At 47.0% G+C, this 27,819-nt stretch overlaps 3 protein-coding genes across 3 annotated transcripts in view; 1 reads left to right on the plus strand and 2 right to left on the minus strand.

Moving 5' to 3' along the window:
- Nucleotides 1-4,740: 4,740 nt before the first annotated feature.
- Nucleotides 4,741-13,945, minus strand: Snip1 (Smad nuclear interacting protein 1). The gene is made up of 4 exons (XM_057785289.1): nt 13,695-13,945; nt 12,650-12,752; nt 8,892-9,475; nt 4,741-7,918 (listed from the first exon to the last, which is right to left on the minus strand). The coding sequence occupies exons 1-4, from the start codon at nt 13,904-13,906 to the stop codon at nt 7,654-7,656; spliced, it is 1,164 nt and encodes a 387-aa protein (XP_057641272.1). The 5' UTR covers nt 13,907-13,945; the 3' UTR covers nt 4,741-7,653.
- A 1,093-nt stretch (nt 13,946-15,038) lies between these two features.
- On the plus strand, nt 15,039-26,136 carry Dnali1 (dynein axonemal light intermediate chain 1). The gene is made up of 6 exons (XM_057784957.1): nt 15,039-15,169; nt 15,613-15,758; nt 17,150-17,319; nt 21,711-21,889; nt 22,164-22,328; nt 24,704-26,136. The coding sequence occupies exons 1-6, from the start codon at nt 15,089-15,091 to the stop codon at nt 24,737-24,739; spliced, it is 777 nt and encodes a 258-aa protein (XP_057640940.1). The 5' UTR covers nt 15,039-15,088; the 3' UTR covers nt 24,740-26,136.
- The window catches only part of Gnl2 (G protein nucleolar 2), a 28,124-nt gene continuing 26,403 nt past the window's right edge, over nt 26,099-27,819 (minus strand). The window contains exons 15-16 of the mRNA XM_057784956.1: nt 27,517-27,602; nt 26,099-26,292 (exon numbers count right to left, since the gene is read on the minus strand). Of these exons, the coding sequence (XP_057640939.1) occupies nt 26,140-26,292; nt 27,517-27,602 (239 nt within the window). The 3' untranslated portion in view covers nt 26,099-26,139. The remainder of the gene's footprint in view (nt 26,293-27,516; nt 27,603-27,819) is intronic.

Consider the following 27,819-nt stretch of genomic DNA (forward strand, 5'->3'; position numbering starts at 1 on the left):
GCGGCGGCGCGCGACCGGTAGGCGGACCCTGCGCGCTACCGCCGCAGGCCGCCAGGGGGCGCACCGCCAGTGCGCCTGCGCGCGTGGCTTCCGGGACACTGGAGTGCTCGGGGCGCGAAAGAAGGCGCCGGGAGTGGTGCTGGATCGTGTGTTGTCGGTCTTGCTTTCCTCGCTCCATTGTGAGCCCCTGAGCTTTGCAGACACCCACGGATGTTCACTGCATTCAAAGCCCAGCTGCAGCATAAGCCTATAAAGTAGCCGATGCGTCTTGCCTCAGACAATGCCCAACTGCAGGTGGGAAACCTGAGCAAGGTCGGGCCCCACTATCCAGGCTGGAGAGCAGATCCCACCCCCCAACCTTCCCTGCGTGGTTGCACACGCCTTTAATCTCAGCTCTCAGAGGCAGAAGCAGGCTCATCTCTTAAATTTGAGGTCAGCCTGGTCTACACAGAGAGTTCCAGGCCAGCCAGAGAGATACACTGTTAGACCCTGTCTGAAAAGGTAATCATTATAAGAATTGTGAAGCGGCAGAGCCTAGTAGCTCAAGCCTATAATGGCAGCAATTCAGGAGGTGAAGGCATGGGTTCATGAGTTTGCAACCAACATGTTTTACACAGCGGAGACTGTTGTAGGGGAAAAGGGCCAACCAAAGAAACCCACTCTGGCCCTAGGGTCAGAGCCAGTGGAAAGAAATACGCCCTGAGCCGGGTGATGGTGGCACACGCCGTTAATCCCAGCACTCTGGAGACAGAGGCAAGCCGATCTCTGTGAGTTCGAGGCCAGCCTGGTCTACAAGAGCTAGTTCCAGGACAGGCTCTAAAGCTACAAAGAAACCCTATCTCGAAAAACAAACAAAAAAGAAAAAAGAAATATGCTCTGATCCTGAAATCAGACCCAAAAGGCTAAAAGGGGCAGTGAAAGAAACATACCTTGGCCTTGAAACCAAAGCCAAATATACCCCTGACCATCTAAGCAGAAAACTAACCAATCTCTGAGCAAAAAAACCAACCAATCCCTAGCATGAGATCTAGCCAATCTGAGCTCAAGGGACTGAAATCTGACCAATTCCCACCCTGATAATCTTCCCCCTGCAAAGATACCACCCCTAAGAAGCCATCTACAAGCCATGCACCTGTTCCATTTGCTGCTGCTTTTTCCTCCCTGGCAGAGGCAGCCACTCTCTTGGATTCTTCTCTCCCAATAAATCTCTTGAGTGAGGTATGGTGAGACCTTCATTCACTGGAGTGGTGTAGAGCAGGGCTGTAACCGTTTTTTTTAATTGATATTTATTGAGCTCTACATTTTTCTCTGCTCCCCTCCAGTCTCTACTCTCCCCTCTTCAACCCTCCCCTAAGGTCCCCATGCTCCCAATTTATCAGAAGATCTTGTCTTTTTCTACTTTCTACTTCCCATGTAGATTAGATCTATGTAAGTCTCTCTTAGTGTCCGCATTGTTGTCTAAGTTCTCTGGAATTGTGGTTTGTAGGCTGGCTTTCTTTGCTCTATGTTTAAAAACCACCTATGAGTGAGTACATGTGATAATTGTCTTTCTGTGTCTGGGTTACCTCACTCAAAATAATTTTTTCTAGCTCCATCCATTTTACTGAAATATTCAAGATGTCGTTATTTTTTTCTACTGTGTAGTACTCCTTTGTGTAAATGTACCACATTTTCCTTATCCATTCTTCGGTCGAGGGGCATTTAGGTTGTTTCCAGGTTCTGGCTATGACAAACAAAGCTGCTATGAACATAGTTTCTTGAGTTCTTTGTATATTTTGGAGATCAGACCTCTGTCTGATGTGGGGTTAGTGAATAACTTTTCCTATTCTGTAGGCTGTCATTTTGTCTTGTTGACCATGTCCTTTGTTTTACAGAAGCTTTTCAGTTTCAGGAGGTCCCATTTACTAATTGTTTCTCTCAGTGTCTGTGCTGCTGGGGTTATATTTAGGAAGTGGTTCCCTGTGCCAATCCGTTCAAGTGTACTTCCCACTTTCTCTTCTATAAGGTCCAGTGTGGCTGGCTTTATGTTGAGTTCTTTGATCCATCTGGACTTGAGTTTTCTGCATGGTGATAGATATGGGTCTGTTTTCATTTTTCTACATGTTGATATCCAGTTATGCCAGCACCACTTGTTAAATATGCTTTCTTTTTTCCATTTGATATTTTTTGCTTTGTCAAAGATCAGGTATTCTAAGATGTGTGGATTGATATATGGGTCTTCTATTCGGTTCCATTGGTCCTCCTGTCTGTTCTTATGCCAGTACCAGGCTGTTTTCAGTACTATAGTTCTGTAGTAGAGTTTGAAATCAGGGATTGTGATGCCTTCAGAGGTTCTTTTATTGTACAGGATTGTTTTGGCTATCCTGGGTTTTTTGCTTTTCCAAATGAAGTTGAGTACCGTTCTTTCGAGGTCTTTGAAGAATTTTGCTGGGATTTTGTTGGGCATTGCATTGAATCTGTAGATTACTTTTGTTAAGATTGCCATTTTTATTATGTTAATTCTGCCTACCCAAGAGCATGGGAGATCTTTCTACTTTCTGGTGTCTTCTTCAATTTATTTCTTCAAAGATTTAAAGTTCTTGTCATACAAGTCTTCCACTTGTTTGGTTAGAGTTACTCCGAGATATTTTATGCTATTTGTGGCTATTGTGAAGGGTGTTGATTCTCTGATTTCTTCCCCAGCCCTTTTATCATCTGTGTACAGGAGGGATACTGACTTTTTTGAGTTAATCTTGTATCCTGCTACATTGCTGAAAGTGTTTATGAGTTGTAGAAGTTCCTTGGTAGAATTTTTGGACATAAATAGTCCATTTTGGGGGAATGTGGGCATAGTTTTCCAGGCTACTTCCTGCTGGTTGGGGTCGCTGATAATCTTATGGGGACTTAAAGAAAATTTAGAATTATGATCAAGTCCTGACTGAAGTATCCTGTGAGTCTTGATCATCTCAGGCAGCAGTCTTGAATCTGTTCTGGATGTAGAACTCAGACATCTGGGCCATCTGGTCCTACCAGAGATTTCTCAGGTGGTTTTTCTTGATCAAATCTGATTATTCTTTTTTTTAATATTTATTTATTATGTATACAATATTCTGTCTGCGTGTATGCCTGCAGGCCAGAAGAGGGCACCAGACCCCATTACAGATGGTTGTGAGCCACCATGTGGTTGCTGGGAATTGAACTCAGGACCTTTGGAAGAGCAGGCAATGCTCTTAACCTCTGAGCCATCTCTCCAGCCCCCTCACAATTTTCTTTAACTCCAGTTACAGGGGACCTGTCTCCCTCTTCCCCAGATACAAGAGATGTAGACACATATGCACCCATACACACAAATTAACTTAATTAAGAAGAATGGGGTATACTCGGGAGGCCGAGACAGGCGGGTCTCTGTGAGCTGGAGGCCAGCCTAGTCTACAGAGCGAGTTCCGGGACAGCCAGAGCTGTTACACAGAGAAACCCTGTGTCAAACAAACAAACAAACAAGAAGGTGGTCTATGGAGCTGGAGAAATGGCTCAGCAGTAAATGTGCTTGTTTGTGGTTCTTGCAGAGGGCCTGAGTTGATTCCTGGCACCCACATGGTGGCTCATAATTATTTATAACTCCATTTCCGGTATATCTGGTCTCATGTACCAGGCATACACAGGGTGCACAGCCAAACATGTAGGCAAGAGGCCCCCACGCACAAAATTTGGGACTTTTACTGTTTCTGTGACTCAGCCCTCTCATATGCAAACGTCAAATCCTGCTTGACTGAGGACGGAGAGCCCTAGTATGAGCTAGTTCTGTTCAAAGGGCTTAGAGTTTTTCTTTCCTAGACCGTGCTCTTATATACCAACATTGTGTAGGGCTGTCGTCTAAGTCTTTAAGGAAATTGAAACATTGAATCATTAAATCCTGCTGAGAAGTTCAAGCAGAAAAGTAAGTAAACAAATCAAAATAGCTTTAGGAAGTCCCTGAAACTGACCAGACTCACTCAACCCCTCCCTGTTCAAGTAAACCATAAAAGTAAGAGTCCCTCTGGAAGGAGGGAAACTGAGCTGCAGAGACTCTGGGACCAGTCCAGCTGCTGGGAAGAGGTTTAGACCAACTGAGGCACCTGGAAAGGATGCTCTCCAACCTGCTGAGCTGCCTGCAGGCTGTGCAGTGTGCTTTTGTGAACTCTCACCAATGTTGGGATGAGTTTTGGAAATGCAGCTGTCTGATCCATTTCCATTCCTGTAAGTAACCTCTCACCCATATTCTTGTAAGTAATCCCAATAAAGCTTGGTTCACCATTCCAGCACTTGGGATGATGGGACTGGCAGATCTCTGGGAGTTCAAGTCCAGCCTGGTCTAGAGTGAGTTCCAGGACAGCCAGGGATACACAGAGAAACCATTTCAAAAAAACAATTTTAAAAAAACTTGGCAGGGCTGGAGAAATGGCTCACAGGTTAGAGCACTGGCTTCTCTTCCAGAGGTCCTGAGTTCAATTCCAAGCAACCACATGGTTGCTCAAAACCATCTATAATGAGATCTGGTGCCCTCTCCCGCCCTGCAGACAGAACACTGTATACATAATAAATAAATAAACAAACAAACAAATAAACTTGGTTCATCAAATTGGCCTTTGGTGGTATCCACACTTTGCTATGCTGCATCTCCTCGGGTACAGTTTTGTTACACAATAGGACATGCACGTGTGTACATGCATGTGAGCCCATGTGGCGCCAGAGGTCAACATCAGGTGTCTTCCTATTCTTTTTTTTTTTTTTTAAACAGAATCTGACAGAACCTGAAGCTCAACTGACTGGCACTTAATCAACTGTCTTTGATAAAGACAGAGCGAGGAAACAACTGTAGCTGAGAGCGTTGATATTATTTATCTTGTGTGCACACACAGATGTGGAGGTCTGAGGGCAGCTTGTGAGAGTTGCTTATCCATCCACCATGTGAGTTCTGGGAATCAAGTCAGGTCATTAGACCTGGTGGCCAGCACCTTTACTAGCCGAGTCGTCTCAGTGGCCCACATCTAAAGACTTTTTCCCACCTCTGCAGAACTAGGGACTACCAAAGAGAATTTGGTGCAGGAGCCCAGCACCCAAGAGCTGTTTCGCACACAACTGTACTTCAACAGGGCGAGGAAAGACAGTGAAGACCTTGCAAACAGATAAGATGAACAGGTACATCTTCCCAGATATCTGACGTGACGTTCTTAAACCTAACACGGCTCACTACACTAAAGCAAACATTCACAATCAATAAAATTGGGACATTTTTGTCGTTGAAATCAACAGGCCACCTCATATTTCATGTCCCCTAACATTTGCAGCAATCCTCTTGAATCAGCCTCTCCAGGCCCTTGTGTTGGGGAATATTATTTTAATGGCCAATAGCCAGGAGGTGCAGGGATAGGTGGGGTTGGCAGGCAGAGAGCAGCAGAAATAGGAGGAGAAATCTGTGAGAAGAAGAGCAACAACAGAACAAGAAGAAGTGGACATCAGGGGTCAGCAACCCAGCCAGCCATGGAGAAAGAAGGAAAGATATACAAAAGTTCAAAAAGATAAAAAGCCCAGAGACAAAAGATAGACAGGAAAATTTAAGAAAAGCTGGCAAGAAACAAGCCACACTAAGGCTGGGCATTCATAACTAAGAATAAACCTGTATGTGTGATTTATTTGGGGACTGGGTGCTGGGCCCCTCAAAAAGCCAAAAGAGTAAAACATCAAATAGTCATGACTACAGGCATGAGTCACCACTTCTGGTTACTGGGACCTCTTTACTCAAAGATGTAGGCAAAGTGGTTATCTTCCAGTGTTTATCAAGAAGGCAAACCCCCAAACTATCACTGGACACAGAGGGAGGCCTTGGAGTAGGATGGTAGATTATTTTGTGGAATCCCAGACAGAAAACCTTGTCTGGATTAAGAATAAAGTCCATCAAAGTATAATCTGCTTTCTGGACACAGGAGGGAATGTGCTGATCTCTTCTGAATGCACATTCCTGAGCTGCCCCTACTGCACTAGCCAGCATTCAGTCCTTCCGACAAGTGAGACAATGACTCCAGAAAGAAAAGACAGGCTATTATTTATCAGCATCCTAAATTTTAACCCCAAGAGAGATCTGAGAGCAGCCCAGGCTGAGTGCCCTCATCACCACCAGAGGAAGGGGTCCTGATGAAGGGCCATCTACACAAACCTTCCAACAGTTCAAAAGAACATGGTGAATCCATTGCTAAAGTGATTCCTCCTTGCTAACGAGGCAAGGTTCTGTCCTCGCCTCACGCCTACCCCACACACGGACCACTTTTACCTCAAAACACTGATACAAAGAGTCCTTTGGAGCAAACACCTATGAACAAAAGTCCTTTATGCTAGGAAAGTATTACCCTCTAAAATGGGGCTATATTTACAAATTTTATTTTTTTATCTCAAAAATACATATAAATGAAAAGCTGTTCTCCAAATGCGACAGGTCTTTGCCTATCATGTGGTATTATCTCTATCACAAACACTGTCATATGAAAATCAGCACACAGCTCCGAAACACACCATTTACAGGCACACATACTGTAAGTCATGAACTCCTTTCTACTTACACAGACTGCAGGTGGGAAGTTCAGAAGCTGGGCTGCCCTTGCTTTCCACCCTCGGGAAGTAAATACAAACCCATGTCAAAGATGGAACCGAGATGTGGAAGCTACACAGGCTCCTTTACACACACACACACACACACACACACACACACGACCTGAGGCCACAGCAAGGCCCTGCTACAAAGTCAACGTCGGGGTGTTTCTCAAAGAGAGGAAAGAGATAACATTTGAATAAAAATGCAAAGCTGAAGAAAAAGAACAGATGATCTAAACGGTTACGCTGCCAAGCGGTGGTGGCGCCCACCTCAGCTTTAATGCTGGCAGAAGCAGGCGGATCTCTGGGAGTTCCTAGTTCCAGGACAGCTAGGGCTGTTACAGAGAAACCCTGCTTCAAAAAATGGTTATATCTGTTTCCTGGGGAAATTGGAACCCTCTCAGGACGCAGCTGCACAACCCAGTGCAGGATAGACACCAGCCCCTGATGGTAGGAGCCGTGACCTCACACACAGTCATGTCTATACAGGTGTCGCAGTGTCTGTTTAGCTTACAGTCAATAATGAGGTCATGTGGTAAACTGTCACTTCCAAAAAACGAAGCGCAAAATCAACCTCTATGACTCAAGAGCTGATCCAGGTCAAAGCTTTGGTATATGCTGGAGGTTGTTTTGGTGACAACCAAAGCTTACTAAGATTTTCTGCTCTAGGATTTGTCCCCAAAACAAAACCCCTGGTCCACAAAGCTCAATGACATATAAATAAGAAACTGTACAAAGAGAACAAACAAGCCACGATCCCCTTTCCAAGGGCTTGGTTTCCTGTGCAGCGGTTCTGAAGGCACCCACTACAGCCACACACTTTGACCAAAACTTGACATGCTGTAATTGGTGAGACTGTTCTGAAAACAAGCGCCCACAGGCAGGCAGCTGCTATGCCAAGTTCAACAAAACACGAAGTGAGAGTTCTCATACTGCAACACAAGCTGGGCAGCAACAGAGCAAAGACTTAAGGCAAGAAGAGTCACTGGAGAGTCAAGCCCACGGCCTCCAGCAGGAACAGTTTCTAATAGTGGGGGTGCTTCTCAGTTGCTAGCTGTCAGACACCATTTCCTCCTCCTCGTCATCCTCATCTTCCTTCCTGTCTAGTTCAGAGGTGTCTGAAGACTCATGGAGCAAGACATATTCTCTGCTACTGAACCCAAATTTAAGGACATCTTTTTCTTTTAGTTCATAGTATCTCTGTGGCTCAATACGCTTGTTGTTCAAGAAGGTTCCATTGCCTGAGCCGAGGTCAATGATGTAGGGTTTCACCCTCCGACCAACTGTGCCATCAGCACGCGTGTACTCCACAAGCCTAGAAGAGACCAGGGAGAGAAGCCTGTGAGCCATGTCCTGCCAGAGACCACCTACTCTGAAGCTCGCTGCTACAGATCTAGATGTCACTGCCTTGGATTGAACATGGATCTAATGCAAACTATAGGAGGTGACGGGGAAGTACTGCCTGGCTAAGGGAATTGAGAGCAGTTTACATATACCCAAGAGAAAAGGTAGAGGGCTGGGAGTGGTAGGTGGGGGTGGAGGGCCACAAAAAATTCCAATGTAGAACTCAAGACTTCTTGTTATGGCTACACACATACTCCCCGATGCTGTACATCTATTTTAGCACCAACCCAAATGAGGAAAAAACATTAGAATTAGAACTTGAGAGTCAGGGGCTAGATATGAGACAGAGTTCTGCTCTGAAGGTCATTTGTACCATCAGCTGACTGTGCTGAGCTACAGTTTTCTCAGCTGTCAAATGAGGATGCTAACCCTGGTCCTGTTTTCCCCACGGGAGTGTCAAGGACCAGATGGTAAGGGTCTATGATCCAAGCAGCAGATTCAGCCAGCGTATATCTGGCATTCTGACTCTGGCTTCCACTTCTATTTGGTTCTCATGACAGCCCTGGGGGCATATGGAAATAGGTCCAGAGTGGGGCAGGACCTTCTAAATTTTTTTCTTTTCTTTCTTTTTGAGAAGGGATGTTGGTACATAGGCCACGCTTAGAGGGTACACCAGTCTTTTCTGCTTGGCCTCCAGAGACCTGGGATTAGGATTACAGGCCTGCACCTTCACAACAGTAGAGCCTAATATCTGGGTTTCTGATATCAAGTTCAAGACTCTCATATAAATGTTAAGAGATTACTCAAGGGCTGCTAGACTTTCAGCCCAGCTCATTAGATACAAGAGCAACAGGCTCTTCTGCATCCTCACACAGACAGCCATGGGCATCCCCAGTGAGACACTCACCCCAGCTCCCTCTCCAGTTCTCCCCTGGTCTACCTACCGGTACTGGAAGACTGCATGCTGCTTGGAGCAAGAGGGATGGTCGATGGGAATGTCAGCGATGCGGCGATGTCGACCCAGAAGGTAAGCACTCTGCCGATGGATATACATGACTGGAAGTACCTCATCATTTTTAAAGGGGTAGAGACGCCACCGTTTTTTGGGGATCCGGGCTTCTGGGGGCTCACTGTACTTAATAACCACACCCCGGAAGGTATTGGTGTCCTCAAGAAGTGCCCCAGAAAGTTCAAAGCTTGGTTTCTCTTTGACAGGCACCTCTTTGCTCCTGTTACCAGCAGGGCGAGGGATCACCTCCTGAGCCTCACCCCCAGCACCTTCATTCTGCTGGCGGTGCTCCCGGCGCCTGGCATTATGAAAGTCCCTCTCTTCTTCCTGGGCCTGCAGAGTCTGGCTGTCTCGGTCCCGACCCTGCCCACTGACAGGCCTCTCACCAGAGCTCCTCCTTTGGCGGGAATGGCCCCGGTGCCGGTCTCGCTCACTGTTACGAGTTCTCCTTTGTTCCTGTTCTGATGGCTCCCGGTGTTGCCGATCCTCTCGTCCTCTCCGTGGATGGTCCTCGCGTTCCTGAAATTAAGATGCATTCAGTAAAGGGAAGATGGCTTCTACTCTATGAATAAGCTTCCAGGGCTGGGGAGATGCCTTAGCAGTTAAGAGCACTAACTGCTGTTCAAGAGAACCCAGGTTCAGTTCTTAACACCCACATAGTTGTTTGCAACCATCTGTGACTACAGTTCCAAGGGAACCCAATGCCCTCTTGTGACAAGTGTGGGCGCTGCATCTCTATGATGCAAAGACATCCATGCAGGGAAAACACCCACACACATAAAATAATTAAATCTTGCAAAAAAAAAAAAAAAAAAAAAAAAAAAACCACATTTGTGACCTGGGTGCTGGAATTCAGAACAAAGTCTTATTCCCACAAGGCTATCTGTGGTAATTCTGTTCCCCTGGCGGGCCATTAAGACTCTATAGTCCATGCTGCTCCTCAAATACAGGTCTGATAGCCCAAGTCCACATTCAGAGCCCTCAAAACAAGAGGCTGAAACAGAGGGGAGGAGAATAGTCCCTTCAGTCATCTGCAGGCAAACTCACAGGGCAACATGTGCAGAAAATAGCACAGAGTAGCCAGGTAGTGGTGGTGGTGAACACCATTAATCTCAGCATCACTGCAAGGCCAGCCTAGTCTACAGAGTGAGTTCCAGGACAGCCAAGACTACCTGAAACCCGCCCCTACCAAAAATGAAATTAAAGAAAGAAAACAGAATAGTCACATTTAAGCTACGTAAAGGAAAAAGTCAACTTTCTCATAAGCCACAAGGGAAATTGAAATAATTTCAAAAGCTCCAACTTCAACAACTACAAAGATTATTCAGACATCTAGGAATAAACCTAAGAAACATGAAAGTCTCAAGAAACCTACAAGAAAGTATTACTTGGTAGTTTCCAAACTTCTGACAAAATGGAAACACATACTAAAAATCAGTCTGGCAGAAACCACAATATATATCACACACCAGTAGATCAATGAGAGCCTTGTAGTGGCACAGGCTTTTGAACTCAGCACTCAGAAGGCAGAGGCAGGCAGGCCTCTGTGAGTTTGAGGCCAGCCTGGTCTGAGTTCCAGCAGGTTATTACACAAAAGGCTATTACACAAAGAAACCCTGTCTCGATAAAACTATGACAGAAACAGACCAGTGAGAAATCAATCAGTAAGGCAACCAGTCCACAGGCTGGTATCAACAGCAGTCTCCAGAAGCTAATACTTAATAACCCCCTATCTCACTAGGAACCAGAATATCAATGCAAAAAATTAAATAAATAAAAATTTTCTCAGATTAGCAAAACTAAAAAGGTCAGGAATTGCTACTATCAAGAGAAGGAACTGGGTGGCATAGTGAGAATAAGAACCTATCTCCACAGTGGGCGAGCGCTGGGGAATCAAGTGTCTAGGCCTAGCCAGGTGGTATGGCTCTTGGCTTTATCCCAGTACTCAGGAGGCAGAGACAGACGGATCTCTGTGAGTTTGAGGTCAGCCTAGTCTACAGAGTGAGTTCCAGCACAGTCAAGACTACACAAAGAAACCGTCTCAAAAAGCCAGAGTTCTAGGTCTGCCTATGCTACCTACCAAACAAGTTTCAGGCCAATCTGGGTCTAATTAGCAAGAGACCAACTGTTTCAACTACAAAGATGTGAAATTATGTAATTTTTGTCTTTTTCCCTTGGTTTATTAAGCAAGTCATCAGGGTTCAAACATCTTGTAACATGTGTCAGGATTTTCTTCCTTTTAAGGCTGAGTAATAATCCATTAATATAAAAACAAACATAATGGTAACGGGACTAGGATTCAGACAAGGCAAGCACTCCTAAACTTTAGCCCCAGTCCTTACTTCTTAGCCAGTCTTGAACTTGTGATCCTCCTGTCTCTGTGTAGGGTTACATGCACACACCACCACACCTACATCAAGCAAGACATTACTAGAAAACCTGAAAGATAACTCAGCAGTTAAAAGCACTTTTTGCTCTCCAGAGGACCTGGGTCAGTTCCCAGCACCCTCATGGTGTCTTACAGCCATCCTTAAGTTCTAGGGAATCTGATACTCTTCTGGACTGCGGGCACCAGACATATACACGGTGTACATGCATGCAGGCAAGCAGACATAAAAACATGCAAAAAAAATATTTTTAACCACACACACATTCAAGACTGTTCTAACATTTACAGAGGATGCAGACAAAGGAACCAGAACAGCTAATTTTTTTGTTTTGTTTTGTTTTGTTTTTCAAGACAGGGTTTCTCTGTAGCTTTGGAGCCTGTCCTGGAACTAGCTCTTTTTTTTTTTAAAGTATTTATTTATTAAGTATACAATATTCTGTCTGCATATAATGCCTGCAGGCCAGAAGAGGGCACCGGATCTCATTACAGATGGTTGTGAGCCACCATATGGTTGCTGGGAATTGAACTCAGGACCTTCGGAAGAGCAGGCAATGCTCTTAACCGCTGAGCCATCTCGCCAGCCCTGGAACTAGCTCTTGTGGACCAGGCCGGCCTCAAACTCACAAAGATCCGCCTGTCTCTGCTTCCTGAGTGCTGGGATTAAAGGGGTGCGCCACCACCACCCAGCTCAGAACAGCTAATTTTTGAAAGAATAAAGTAGAAGAAATCAGGACACTTGGTTTCAAGATTTATATTATTTAAGTGTGGTAATTGAGACAGCATGGTATTGGCAGAATCACAGACATATGCCTGACGGATTTTCAATGCGCAGTAAAATAACAGTGTCCTTTTAAAGAATGTATTGGAGCATGCGGGCAGTCACAGGTCAAACCTGGCCCATTCATGCTGGTTTAAACAGTGCTATAAACAATGTCTGTCCATCCAGGAAATGAGAGACAGAGAAGCAGCCGGGAGGCAGCAAGGATAAAGGTGGAAAGGAATGGGACTAAAGAGCAGTTTGAAGCATCCCACAGCAGTGAGCCGTCAGTATCCTGACTGTGATACTGCCCACCGTCGTGTGAGAAGTTACCATTGGGAGAAACGGAAATGTATTTCTGACAAAGGGTTATCAGAATCAAACCAATCATTTCCTCCAAATTTAAATATTCGTGTAAAACAACCGCAAACACACAGCCAGTTTTTAGAAGAGTCCACTGCCAGGACAAGGACACACGGACACGACCCTCGTCAGCAACGGCTCTAGACTCGAACTTCCTATCAAGGGCGCCTGCCCCCTCACTCACCTGCTTCACTTTAACCGTGGCGTAGTGGGGACTCCGGCTTCTCTTAGTCCGTGGAGACTTGCTTCTTCTCCCTGAGGACTTGTTTTTCTTTTTGGCTGGGGACCTTTTCAGAGCATGGTACACAGGATTTTACCTCAATGTCCCTTCCCCCAAAGAAATCAGCTTCAAGTATCAGGCTTGCCCGCTAGACACCATACGTTTGTGAACCCGCTAGTGGAAATCAGGCCTTGGCTCTCCTGCTCACTTGGAGCAAACACACGTACACGACTTCCTGCTGAGGCCTGCTCACTTACATAACCTAATTCTTGAACCCCAAAGCCTCAAACACCTTTCTTTCTCCAGTCTGTCATCCTACTAATTGGCACCACTATCCAGGAAGTCAATCTTGACTGTGTTTTTTTTTTTTTTCCCTAACACACTCCTTTCTCCAGCAACCACATCCAATCCCTTGGTAAGTCCTAGGGACCCACCCTGTCCTCTATCCCCCGTTATCCCTACAGCCTACAATGCTCCTCCTTCGTCACTCAATCCAGGATACACTGGATGTCTTGTTCCGACTTTTCAAACAAACACAGTTCTACTTCAGGTTCTTTGTATATAATTTTCTGTCGTGATCGCGCGCGCGTGCTGGGATTAAAGGCGTGCGCCACCACCGCCCGGCCACATTACTGTTTTAATCCATCATTAACATTAATCGAACCTATCTACTTGTTATTTTATTTTCCTTCTTAGGGTTAGAGCACGCCCAGTTTCGCCAGGGTCAAACCATCTCTCCTCACCCTGTGGCCCAGTACCTCAATTGATCTTTAGCCCACACTATGCACTCAGTAAATCGATGCTGTACGGAGGCATCGGCGAATGAGTGCTGCGAAGAAGTCGCCAAGACCCAACGTGAGACACTCTTTGGCGGCAGGCGAGTAGAAAGACATTCCCACCGTCCACCGTAGGCAGGCGGGGGAATCTCATTGCAACTCAACAGGTTCTCTGCATCCCGAGTCGCTCGCACCGCCCGGAATCCGCGCCATCCCGGCCGCGGCCCGCTCACCGGCTCGCTCCCCGGCCTCGACTCCCGCGGTGGCCGCCGCGGCCTGGCTCAGCGGCGGGCGGGGACGGGTTAGCGGCTGGGGCGTCGGGTCGGCGGTGCGCGACAGGTTCGGGGCTCAGACGCTCCTGCTTCACCACCACGGTCGCCAGCGCATCGTCTGCCCGGTGTCGCCGTCGGCCGCTTCGCTCCCGCTCGCTCTTCCCCTCCTTCATCCTGCCGCCCGACCGAGAGCCACTTGCACGGTCCGTTGAGCCACTCGAGCCGAAGGAAGTGACGGGCCGACCTTTGCACTTCCGCTTCCGGGAAGCACGCTATCCCAGAAGCCCTCACGGCGAGGTAACCCCCCCCACCAGTGGGCGGGGCCTCAGGTGATAGGGTTCTCACGCTGAGGACGCCCCGGCTGGTGGCAGAGGGGTCTGGGCTGCTAGCAAGTGAAACTGGAGGGCTGGAAAGTCAGGGCCAGACCTCGGAAGACAGGAGGATCGCTGTAAATTTGAGGCCAGCCTGGGCAATTTAGTGAGAACTCTATCTCAAAAATTGAAAAAGTTGTCTCTCAGGTAGAGCGATTGTCTAGCCGAACCCAAAGCCCTGGATTCTGTCCGCAGCACCGCCAAATAGAAATGATTGAAGTTAAAAGGGGCGGAAAGCCGGGGGATGTGGCTTAGCTGTACAGTGAGCGTTTGCCTCGCGTGTGCAAAGCCCTGGGAGCAATCCCCAGGATCTCAAAAAAATACATTTTGTTTTGTTTTTCCAGACAGGGTTTCTATATGTATCCCTGGCTGTCCTAGAATTTACTCTGTACACAGGCTGACCTTGAACCCGGAGATCTGCCTGACTCTGCCTCCCAAAAGCTGGGATTAAAGGCATGCACCACTACTGCCTGGCTTTTTAAAAAAGGAAAATCTTATGTAGGAAAGCTAATCCAACGCTGTTCGTGGAGGATTGTTGATAGTTACAAAACACAGACAAGTACTCAACAATAGGAAATTATTATTTTCTTTTTTTGTTTGTTTCTTGAGACAGTGTCTCCATGTAGCCTTGGCTGTCCTGTAACACAGAGATCCACCAGCCTTTGCCTTCCAAGTGCCAATCGTCGCCAAACGATTTAAGAAGTCAGGAGATGGCTTCCGTTTTCAGGCTCAGCAAAGGTGGTCTGCCCATTTCATCACATCCCTTATCAGATCTAGCGCTAAGGCTCCATCCAATCTTGTTCACTAAGAAACCGGGAACTTGTGGAGCGAGCTCAGTAGAATAAAATTTGCACGCGGCCAGCTCCGCCTCCCTACGAAGCCCCGCCCCATCCATGAGGCAAGGCGAGGAGGGGTTTCCATGGTGACCGCAAACAAGGCCCCACCTGGAGGGACCACTACAGAGTTGCCAGCCCTGCTGCCGCTATGATACCCCCCGCAGACTCTCTGCTCAAATATGACACCCCGGTGTTGGTGAGCCGGAACACAGAAAAACGGAGCCCCAAGGTATGAACAGGTCTCACGGGGGCGGGGGGGTGAGATCCTACGGATTCCCGTGGAGGAAGGCATCCCAGCTTTGAGGGTCTCTGGAATTTCAGGAGACAGGGGTTGCTGGGACTGACAGCCAAGGGAATTGGGACAGGGACGACAGAGGTTGGGAAAGGAGTAAGACAAGCCTAACTGTGACCCCAAAGGGCAGATTTAAGATCAGAAAGAAGTCTCAGGGAAATGGACAGGGTTTGTGGTAGGCAGGTCCAAGTATGGGCCAGGTAGTGACTTCTCCATCTCTAGAGACACCAGTTCAAACACAGCCAGAGCCAGATAGACCTCTATGCCTCTTCAGCTCATACTTCTGTTGAGACCATAGATGAGGGAAGTCGCCTGGAAATGGGGAAGCCTGTACAAGAAAGTTGGAGCAAACTGGACGTCCTGTCTCACCTGTCTCTTAGGCTCGGTCACTGAAAGTCAGCCCCCAGCAGCCTGGACCCTCAGGTCCAGTCCCACAGCCACCCAAGGGCAAACTACCCTCAACTTCCTGTGTCCCAGATCCTGCGAAACAGGCAGAAGAAATCTTGAATGCCATCTTGCCTCCAAGGTAAAAAATAAATAAATAAATAAATAAATAAATAAATAAATAAATAAATGGGGTGAGGGATGCAGTGGCTGGACGAAGGTCCAAACTCTTGGCCCCAGAACTTAGATGTGTCAAGCCAGGAAGTTTACCTGTGTTCTGCCTTGGGTTTTCTCTCAGCTTTCTGGATTTCATGGAGTCTGACTACGGCTGGAGCTCACAGCCAAGCAGGAAACCTCTAAATCCATCTTCTTACCATAATCCATATTCTGAGCAGTCTCATGACTTCAGATGCCAGCAACACAATCAGCTTTCAAATCTAGGTCTCTGGTCCAGCCCTGTGCCTCCTAAACCCCATTCCCAATATTCTGCTTTCTTGGTAGCGCCATCGAGATTTCCCATAGAAGCTGGGAGGTGGTGGCACACACCTTTAATCCCAGTACTTGGGAAACAGAGGCAGGTGGCTATCAGTGATTTCAAGACCAGCCTGGTCTACAGAACAAGTTACAGGAAAGTTGGGAATGTTACACAGAGAAACCCTGTCTCGGGGGGGGGGGGGATCCCCATAGAGAGTCTGATGTGGTGCCACTCTGCTAGACAGGAGAATTGCCTCAAAGGCAAGGCCAGCCTGAATTGCAAAAAGAGTGCCAGGCCAGCTAGTGCTGCATAGCAAGGTTGTGTCTCAAAAAAACCCACAAATGTCCAATAAGGCAATGCCGGGTGAATCCACCTTCAATCCCAGAATGCAGGAGGCAGAGGCAGGAGGATAAGAATTTGAGGTCAGCATGGCTAGAATTCTCAAAAGCCTCTATCTAATGGACATTTTTATACCCAAGGCAATAAAGCTCTTTCTCAGGGAATAAAGGAACCACAGAGAACCTGTGATCTTCTCCAGAGATGGAGCTCAGGAGAGAGGTGTCATTTATCAGCGGGATTCTCTCCCAGCAACATAGACGTTCTCCCTCCCTTGCCATTCTGCCTTCATCACTGCAGGAATTGGCTGTGCCTCCAGCACAGAATTCATTATGGGCAGCCATTGCAAACACAGCCCTTCAAGAACAGCCATGCCCCCACCATACATAAATACTTCCTATGGGCTTGCATGAGTTTAATGATATTCCGTGTCTCCACCGCAAGCTAGTGTGGGGATTTCCCACTGCATCTTCTATTCAAATCAAGTAGCAGGACCATACACTTGGCCTCAACATGCTAGGCAGGTTTGACCTGGAACAGAGTTGTGGTCTTGTGGACTTACCCGTCATCTGCCCAACCCTGAAGGAGATGTCCTGAGGCTGCAGAGTGGGTGTGGCTTGGGAAGGAGAGGGAAGTGGATTCTGGTGGCATGATGATTGTGCCGCCTGTCTCTCCTGCTCGGGCCCTTTGCTCACGTCGGGTGACTTGTATCTGTATCATAGGGAGTGGGTGGAAGACACGCAGCTATGGATCCAGCAGGTGTCCAGCACCCCCAGCACCAGAATGGATGTGGTGCATCTACAGGAGCAGCTGGACCTGAAGCTGCAGCAGAGACAGGCCAGGGAGACAGGCATCTGCCCTGTGCGCAGGGAACTCTACTCGCAGTGTTTCGGTGAGGAGGCTTGGTGGGGTGAGCACTGTACACTGTCTGCCTCCATCCAGCACAAAAACCAAGCCCTGGTTACCCCCAAACTACACACCTCCCCCCGATTTAGGGATCCTCTCTTCTCCCTTTTCCTGATTCGCCACAGCTGCTGGGTACATTCCTTTCCCCCGCCAGTCTCCACCTCAGCTAGGCACCCGGGTGCCGTATCCCACACGGATGTTGGTTTGATTTTGATGTAGATGGAGATTTATTTTGGGTGTGGGTGCACACATGTGTGCGTGCATGTTTTTATGAGGGCACACTTGTGTCAAGCATTGAGTATAGAGGTCAAAGGATGACTTACAAGAATTGGTTCTCAGCCGGGCGGTGGTGGCGCACGCCTTTAATCCCAGCACTTGGGAGGCAGAGGCAGGCGGATCTCTGTGAGTTCGAGGCCAGCCTGGTCTACAAGAGCTAGTTCCAGGACAGGCTCCAAAACCACAGAGAAACCCTGTCTCGAAAAACCAAAAAAAAAAAAAAAAAAAAAAAAGAATTGGTTCTCTCCTACTGTGTGGGTTCTGGTGATTGGCTCAGGCCATCAGGCATGGTGGCAGGTGCCTTTACCCACTAAATCATCTCACTGGCCCCCTTACTAGGTGTTTGGAGTAAAGTAAGAGCTTCTATTTTAGCCAGGTGTGGGGGCATATACTGTTAATACAGGCCTCAGAAGGCAGAGGCAGGCAGTTCTCTGGTTTGAGGTCAACCTGGTCTACATAGTGAGTACCAGGCTAGCCAAGGCTCCATTAAAAAAGAAGAAAATAGGGGCTGGAGAGATGGCTCAGAGGTTAAGAGCACAGGCTGCTCTTCCAGAGGTCCTGAGTTCAATTCCCAGCAACCACATGGTGGCTCACAACCATCTGTAATGAGATCTGGCGCCCTCTTCTGGCGTGCGGGCATACATCGAGGCAGAATGTTGTATACATAATAAATAAATAAATCTTTAAAAAAAAAGAAGAAAATAAGAGAAAAAAGACTTCTTATTTTGAGTCTTTGTTGTTGTTTTTCCCCCAAGGATTTCCATAATGAGCCTGTACTATTTTTTTTTTTTTTGACAGGGTCTCAATATCTAGTCCTTTGGCCTGGACTCAGATCTGCCTGCCTCTGCTTCCTTAGTATTCGAGTTAAAGGTATATGTCACTACTCCTGGCTTTATATTTTTTTTAAAGATTTATTTATTAAGCATACAATGTACTGCTGGCAAGGAAGGCACCAGGTCTCATTACAGATGGTTGTGAGCCACCATGTGGTTGCTGGGAATTGAACTCAGGACCTTTGGAAGAGCAGGGCAGGCAATGCTCTTAACCTCTGAGCCATCTCTCCAGCCCTTTATATTTTTTTAATTTATTTTTCCATACCAAATGACCATCTCTGGAAACATATACACACAACTAACATTGTATGGAGTGGACAGGTTATATTTATATATTAAAGAATATAGCAGTCAGACAATGGTGATGCACACCTTTAATTCCAGCACTTAGGAGGCAGAGGCAGGTGGATCTCTGAGTTCAAGGCCAGCCTGGCCTACAGACTGAGTTCCAGGGCAGCCAGGGCTATACAGAGAAACCCTCTCTTGAAAAACAAAAAAAACAAAACAAGAAAAAATAATACACACACTTATGTAACAAGAAGAAAAGAGTCTATGAATTCAAAAGAGTGGGGGATCATGCCTGGGAGAGGAAGGAGGGAGAAAAAGGAAGAGGGAAAATGGTACAGTTATTTTATAACTCTCAAAAATAAAAATAATTTTGTTTTGTTTTGTCTGGACAGGGTTTTTCTGTGTAGCCCTGGCTGTCCTGGAACTCACTCTGTAAACCAGGCTAGCCTCAAACTCAGATATCCACCTGCCTCTGCCTCCTGATTACTGGGATTAAAGGCATTCAACCCCACTGCTTGGCTAATAAAAATAATTTTTATATGATTTATTTTTATTTTATTTCATTGGTGTTTTGCCTGTGTGAGGGTGTCAGAAACCCTGGAACTGGAATTACAGACATGTGTGAACTGCCGTGTAGGTACTGGGAACTGAGCCCACCTCCTCTGGAAGAGCAGTCAGTGCTCTTAACTACCGAGTCATCTCTTCAGACCCATAAAAATAAAGCCAGATGGTGGTGGCGCTGCCTTTAACCCCAGCACTCAGGAGGCAGAGGCAGGTGGATCTCTGTGAGTTCAAGGCCAGTCTGATCTACAGAGTGAATCTCAGGACAGGCTTCAAAGCTACACAGAGAAACCCTGCCTCGAAAAACTAAAATAAATAAATAAATAATTAATAATAATAATTTAAAACACAACACTTATTTTATCTTTTTTGTATGTGAGTGTGTGCTATGTGTGTGCAGGTGCCCATGAAGAACAAAGAGGGCATTGGATGCTCTGAGCTGTTTTTTTGTTTGTTTGTTTGTTTGTTTGTTGTTTTGGTTTTTCAAGACAGGGTTTCTCTGTAGCTTTGGAGCCTGTCCTGGAACTAGCTCTTGTAGACCAGGCTGGCCTTGAACTCACAGAGATTTGCCTGCCTCTGCCTCCCAAGCGCTGGGATTAAGGCTCAGGTACTCTTAACCACTGAGCTAGCTCTCAGCACAATACGCTAATATTTTAACCAGAAAATTAATATCTATCTTTATGTCTATCCAGCTACACTCTGCCCACATTCCAGAAAGACACTTGAGTCATTTATTGTTGGCATGACACAGGGATTTAAGATGTGCCCACTGAGTACTGATGTCAACTTCTGCCCTCTGCTCAGTCATCCTGGCGCTGTGGGCTCTCCACTGCAAACCCTTCACGCTCTCAAGGGCTGCAGGTTCAGTGAGCGGGCCTTGGGCCTTAGCCTGCTTAGTATGAGTGTGGTTTGCCCTCCAATTTGGGTACTTACAGAAGGAGAGGAGAATGTTTTAGATCCTTCTGGGGTTTTTTTGTTTTGTTTTGTTTTGTTCTTTTGCTTTTGTTTTTGTTTTTGCCTTTTAGAGACAGGGCTTCTCTGCGTAATAGTCCTTACTGACTTGGAACTCGGTTTGTAGACCAGGCCAGCCTCAAACTCACTGAGATCTGCCTGCCTCTGCCACCCAAGTGCTGGGACTAAAGGTGTGTGCTATCACCTTCCGGCCACCCTGCTGTTCTTAATCACAAACCAGTCTAGCCAAAAGGAGTGCATTTTTGTTTTGATTTTTGGTTTTTGTTTACAGAGTCAGGGTTTCTTTGTGTAGCCTTTGTGGTCCTGGAACTCACTCCGTAGACCAGGCTGGCCTTGAACTCAGAGATTCACTTGCCACTGCCTCCTGAGTGCTGGGATTAATGGTGTGGCCACTGCTGCCTGGTTTAGCAGGCGTGCTTTTAAACACCACCGTTTGGGAAGGACAGTTCTTCTTATACCCACTTTGTGCCTGAACATGGAAGCAAGGGAACCAACAACCACAAGCAAACCCAGGGCTCTAGTCTCTCTCTCCACGTTAAAGTTGCAGACTTCGTGCTTCTTCCAAGTGTCAGGTTGGGAGGAGTGACTGTATGGCCAGTTCCCTGGGTCATGGAATACACCCTCTCACAGCGCCTCCTTATAGGCCATAGTTTTAGTTTTTGTGTGTGCTGTATGCATGTATATGTGTGTACATGTGTATGGTTGTATACGAATGTGTGTGTACATGTGCAAAGTCCAGAAGTCAATGTCAAATGTCTTCTATCATTCTCCATTTTTTTTTGGGGGGGGAATCTTTCAAAAGACTTTGTATGTGGGTATTTTACCTACATGAATGTCTATCTATGTACATCTATGTAGCGTTCAAGGAGGGCGGAAGAGAGTGTTGGATCACTTGGAACGAGAGTTACAGATAATTTTTAGTTGCCAAAGATGGATTTTTCTGGAAAAGCAGCCAGTGATCTTAACTGCTGAGTCATCCCTGCAGCCCCTCTACCTTGTTTTTGAAACAGAGTTTTTCACTGAGCCTGGAGTTCTTTGATTTAGCAAGACTAACTGGCCCCCAAGCTCTATGAGGGTTCCTGTCTCCACTTGTCCAGGGTTAGAATTTCATGGGTGCCGCTGCACCTGGCTTCTTACATGGCTGTTGGCAATCCTCCTTTGTTTTTCAATACAGGGTTTCCCTGTGTTACCTCTGCTTGTCCTGGAACTTGCTTCATAGACCAGGCTGGCCTCAAACTCACAGAGATCTGCCTGCCTCTGCCTCCCGAGTGCTGGGATTAAAGATTAAAGGCATTGCGCCACCACTACCAGGCTGGGACTCTTCCTTTTACCAGCCATCATTTCCCCAGATCCATGCCTTTCAAGAGGAAGAGGAAGGGTGGTTTGCCATAGGCAAAGGGCACGCCCCCTCACCACTGCCTCTTCTCTCCCTGTGTGCGCGTGGAAGATGAGCTGATCCGGGAGGTCACCATCAACTGTGCAGAGAGAGGGCTGCTGCTGCTGCGCGTCCGGGATGAGATCCGCATGACCATCGCCGCCTACCAGACTCTGTATGAGAGCAGCGTGGCGTTCGGCATGAGGAAGGCACTGCAGGCCGAACAGGGGAAGTCAGACATGGAGAGGAAAGTGAGTGGGGTTCACTATGCCCCCATCGCTCCCAGACATGCAGCTGTCTTTGCAGCCCCGGATCCTGGTCCTGAGGGTGCAAGGCCTCAGTGAGGAGGTGGTCTTGTCTGAGGATGCTCCATGTCAATCGCCGACTTCCCACTGGGTGGCAGCACATACCCTGGCATTGTCTTAGGCTGGACAATAGTGTCCTAAGCCACCTCAGCCAGGCTCTCCCAGCACTCTATTCACTTAGGAATGGGATGTCCCAGGATGACGGCCATTCTATCTTCAGATTGCAGACTTGGAGACAGAAAAGAGAGATTTGGAGAGGCAAGTGAATGAACAGAAGGCAAAATGCGAGGCCACTGAGAAGCGGGAGAGTGAGAGGCGACAGGTGGAGGAGAAGAAGCACAATGAGGAGATCCAGTTCCTGAAGAGGACCAACCAGCAGCTGAAGGTAAAAGAGCGCATTTGTGGAGTAGTGGAGATTCAGTGTCGTGAAGAACACTAGGCATCCATTGTACCCAAAACTCTATCTTCAACCCTCCTTTCTACTTTTCTTTTTCTTGTTTGGATTTTTGTGACAGGGTCTCTCACATAGCCCAGGTTAGCCTCAAACTCACACTCTTCCTAGCCTCTGAACTGCTGGGATTACAGGCATGTGCCACCATGCCCAGCTCTTTTTAAATTTCTTTTAACGAGTTGTGTGTTGTTTTTATTTTGTTTTGTTTTGGGGCTTTCAAGACAGGATTTCTCTGTATATCAGCCCTGGCTGTAAAGAGTTTTTTAAAAAACTTTTCTTTATGTGTACGAATGTTTTGCCTACGTGCACATATGTGCACCACATGTGTGCCTGTTGGCTCCCCTAACTGGGGTTATGGATGGTTGTAAGGCACTTTGTGGGTGCTGGGAAACGAACCCAGATCCACTTTCCCATTCTCCTTGTAGTTTTCAATTGGAAACAGGACCTGCATTTCCCAGGCTAGCCTTGAACTCACTATAACCCACGGAGGCTGTGAATTTGGAATTCTCCTGCCTCTGCCTCTCCAGGAGCTGGGATTACAGGCCTGTGCCCATCACCTTTAAATGCTGGCCGACTCATACTACCAAGGAGTACAGGAGACTAACTGGGGTGGTGTGGGGCTCCTTTTCTATGTTCTGTATCCTCTAGACTGTGAAGGAAGTCTAGTCTCAGCACTAGCCAATACTCCAGCTTGCCCTTCCAGTGGAGAGCACCATGCCTGCCCATCTCTTTCCCTCCTGGGAGACAGATGCTCATAATCAGAGAGGATGACAACAGCTTCTGTCCCCTCAAGCTGGTCGCTGGAGACTGCCTCTATGGACTAGGTCCCCTCAGCAGGCTCTAAGAGGAGTGCTATCCACTCTGGCATCTTCATACACTGTGGCAAAAGCAGAGAAAGCTCTTGAAATAAAGATGCATGGGAAGCCCCGCTAGGTGCATGGCCGAGGAAGCCAGCTGGAGGTGGTTTTCCTCAGCCCAGCTGTGGTGCTGGGAAAGAAGGCTGAATGGGAAAGAGGCTGGGCCACAGGCTGCAAAGGCTGAACCCCAAGCAAGCATTATCCTTATCACAGGGCAACTTTTAGAAATAATTATTCGACACCCCCAGATGTGCTCAACAGAAGCTATGGGACTGGTACCCAACAGCGCAGTTTCATAAGGCTTTGAAAGCCTCCAGGGCTTGCCAAGGTTTAAGCATCCCTCTTCTAAATATGGTGTCTATAAGCAGCTCTCTCCTACCTCCCTTACTTAAAGCCAAAAGGTCTGCCCCTTGAGATAAGGAAGGCTTTGTATGAGCCTTCAGCAGAGGATGAGAGATTTTGCTAGTTGCTCAAGAGTCTATTAGAAGAAAAGCTGGAGACTTCCCTGGCCAGATGTAAACAAACGTTGACTCAGCAGATTCCAAAGCTGGTTCCTTAGTTCCAACAAGACCAAAGCTGAATACCTTAGCATCCTTCTAACATCCAAAGGCAGCCTTGAAATCCCCAGGGCGAAGGATTCTTTACAAGAAAGCTTTTTTTAAAATTTTATTTATTTATTTGTTTATTTATTTATTTATTTATTATGTATACAATATTCTGTCTGTGTGTGTGTATGCCTGCAGGCCAGAAGAGGGCACCAGACTCCATTACAGATGGTTGTGAGCCACCATGTGGTTGCTGGGAGTTGAACTCAGGATCTTTGGAAGAGCAGGCAATGCTCTTAAACTCTGAGCCATCTCTCCAGCCCCACAAGAAAGCTTTTTTTGGCTCAAAGCTGCACTACAAAGAAAGCAGTGTTTTCAGCTCCCTGGATAGACCTTCTGAAGGGTCTGTTCACATATCACTGCAGTAAATCACTGTGCTGGCTGCTAGAGGAACCGAGCAAATAACCCCCTAGTGTCTTATGCTTTCCCTCCTCGCTGGCAGCAATTTCTTCTAATTGAGTGTCAAGCTGTCTCGGTGGCCATTTCCCAGACCTCTTGTCCAACCAGAGCTCCATGGTACTAAGCCAGAGAGCCCAATGTTTAGCTTAGTGGACATACTCAGGCTTAAAGCAGGAGTGATGGGAAACCACTATTTCAACAACTTCCACTCCGTTTCCCTTTCTGTGCTTTCTATTATACACTGAGCAACTATTGTATGGAAACCAGGACAGCTCTGGTTTCTGCTCATGTAACAAAACCATGCCAAGCTTGAATCCCGCTAATCTAGGAAGTATGGAGCTGAGTCAGAAGGGGGAGTCAGAGTGGCAGCCTTTGGGCTATTCCTCCAGGCTCAGCTATGTGTTGTTAGGGTGCAAGATGCAAATATTAATGGAGATTTGTTTTTCAGGCCCAACTGGAAGGCATTATTGCACCAAAGAAGTGATCATTTCCACGAGTCTCAGCAGGCACTACGCCACATCGTAAGCCCATTGTAATAAAAAGCCAGTTTCCTGAGTGAACAAGCCATCCCCTCCCCTGATCACCACTCATGTAATTGTTAGAACTGTGCCCAGTGCCATGAAACACCTAAGGTCCGGCAGCAAGGCTCCTGGTTGGGCTGTGGAAGGTGGTGTAACCCCATGTCCATGTGCAGTTTATAGACTGGCCTGGGGATTTGCCATCTCAATAACAGGAAGCAAATGTTTCCCCGGAGAAATGACTTTTGTACCAAGTTCAGTTCTCAGTTCACCTTGTGCCTTGGGCTTCCCTGGCCCCATCCTTCCACTTCATCACTTTAGTGTAACTCTTAGCAACTTCAGAGTTTGCTCTTAGCCTCATCCCCACCCAAGTCAGCAGCCTATCCTCAGTCTGCCTAGTTCTGCAAACAACAGCAGACAGACCCATGCTCGCTGAGAGGCAAAGTCCCAGTATCTTGAGAGCTGTCTGCATCCCAGGCCTTCTCCACTATTCAGCTTCTGCAGGAAGGACATCAAAGCCTGACTCCACACTCCCTAATAGCCATCAATGAACAGCTAAGCAGGAGCCATGTCACTGCAGTTCTAGTCAGGTTATGGCCCCCAGAAGACTTCATTTACAGACTAATTTCCATTCAGGGAAGCCCAGGGCGGGAGAAGACAGTGAGTTTGGTGACACCCATCATTCAGGCAAGAGTCAGAAGTCCTGTTCTTCAGGTGGCATATCATTTCCTTGCCTTTGGTGGGAATGCCCAAAGGAGTGCCAGAAAGGACTCACTTCTTAGCAGCTTTGCTTCCATCCCAGTCAAGGCGTACTGCAATATGATCCCAAGAGCTCTTCTTAGTTAATATACCCCACACTCTGACCTTATATTAGAGTCACGTCTTTGACCGTCACCCCAGGATCCTGAGGAACTAGGCCTGCCACCTTCCTGAAAGAGCCCATTCCCTGCAGTGTGCTGCTTTGCCGCCCAAACAGAAAAGCATTTGTACCCTAACGAGCCCAAGCAGGCTCAAGGCAGTTGCTGGAGCATCCTTGCTCCTCCAGTCTCACCACGAGGATCTCTGAGGCCCTCATGCTCCTACAGCTTTGTAGGCTCCCATCCCCAGCACTGCTCAATAAAGAAACAGACAGACAGTCAGACACACACACACACACACGGTCACACTCTGGAGGAACCAAGGGCCAGGATAAGTGTTTGAAAAACTCTGGGGCTGAGGATTTACTGTTGTTCCTAGCACTGGGGCACAGCCTTAACTGCTGAGCTTCCCAAGTGTGTTGTCTTATAGATGCCAACTGGGCATGAAAGAATGAACACAATTCCTACTTGCATATTTTTGTATAATTTAATAAACAACTTTCTAGATGTTATTGCTTCTGTCTGAATTTCTTGTGTTTGTGTTTCTGTCCCTCTGAGTCATTCGTCGTCTTTTTGTTCCTGTTTCTATTTTTCACATTGTGTGTGTCATAGTAGCGCACACCGACTTTTTTGGATTGTTGCTGACGTGCTGCTCTCCTCCGCTGTAAAAAATGACAAAAAAAAAATCAGTTAAATACTGAAGGTCATGAAACAGGAGCCCAGTTCCCAGCCCTCTCTATAGCTGTGCAGCTACCACAGCAATGGAAGCAAAGCTCGGGGAGTGTCCATCTGAGATCTGATGACCCCCAGCAGACTCACTGGTCCAGCTCTTATCCTCTCCCCAGGGGTCTGCTTCAGCTCTGCAAAACTGTGTTCCCAGGGGTCAGTTATCTGCCTGCCTCACCAGCTGTACTCTTTGTCACCTCCCTGGACCCAGACAAAACTACCCAACTCTTCTGGCCAACAGGACACAGGTTTGAAGATGGTAACCTAGAATTCCTGAAACTAAGACTCAGACTCAAGGACCTTTATTTAGTGGGCCGCTTCTTGACCGAAATTAAATTACATCAGGTCTGTTGTGGAATAATATGTCTGTACACTACGAATATGTATGACTCTCACTGGTTAATAAAGAAGCTGACTGGCCTACAGCAAGGCAGGATAAGGTTAGGCGGGACAATCAAACTGAGGATACTGGGATGAAGAAGGGCAGAATCAGGAGAGACATCAGCTAGCTGCCGAGGAAGCAGAACGTATAGAAAGAGTTAGATGGCAACAAGCCTGAGCTATCGGCCAAGCGTTTATAAATAAAACTAAGCCTCTGTGTTGGTTAGTGGGGTTCCTAGAACTCTCAGCTCTAAATACTTTTGTTTCTGAAAGAACAGGTCTTGGGAACTGGACTTCTAGTTCTATAGCTTATACCTATAAACTGGGCATTTGAGAGACCAAGATAAGGGGACTGCATACCAAGACCCTGCCTCAAAGGAAAGAACAAAAAGCTGAAAGGATGGCTCAGGGTTAAAGGTCTTTTCTGACAAGTTTAACTATCTAAGCTCCATTCCCACGACTTATATGATAGAGAGAACCAGCAAGTTGTTCTCTGATCTCCAGGGGCTTACCATGTCATGAGATGCCTGTGCACATAATAAATGTAAAAAACTTCTATTTTTTTTTTCTGTTGTTGTCTTCCCCTGACAGGGTTTCACTATGCAGCTCTGGCTGTCTAAGGACTCACTATGTAAGCCAGACTGACCTCAAACTCAAGAGATCTGCCTGCTTCTGCCTCCTAATGCTGGGACTAAAGGCATGGTGAGGATACGCCACCATGCCCAGCTGGACTTCTACTTTCTATGCCCCTGCCTCGTTAAAAGAAGCAGAGTACTTACTTCCTTACAGGTCAGCATCCTCTGAGATTTATTTGAAGGTTCTTCTTCCATCTCTGCATTCCGCTTCCTTCCCTTTTTGGTGGGTGCTGGGTACAAATGATACATAAAACAGAGAGGAGATTAAAACTTGAAACAGTATTTCAAAAATCTGTTTGGAAGACTACAGTGGGTACAAGCAGGGCTACAGCAGCAGGCCAGGGCCACAGTGGGGTCTGAGCTGCAGCACTCAGACACTATCAGTAAATTTATATGACATTAAGTGCTGGTCTGGAGGAAATGGCCCCAATGGCTCAAAAGGTTTGA

The sequence above is a fragment of the Chionomys nivalis genome, chromosome 11, assembly GCF_950005125.1.
Source record: "Chionomys nivalis chromosome 11, mChiNiv1.1, whole genome shotgun sequence".
In the NCBI taxonomy this organism is placed as follows: domain Eukaryota; kingdom Metazoa; phylum Chordata; class Mammalia; order Rodentia; family Cricetidae; genus Chionomys; species Chionomys nivalis.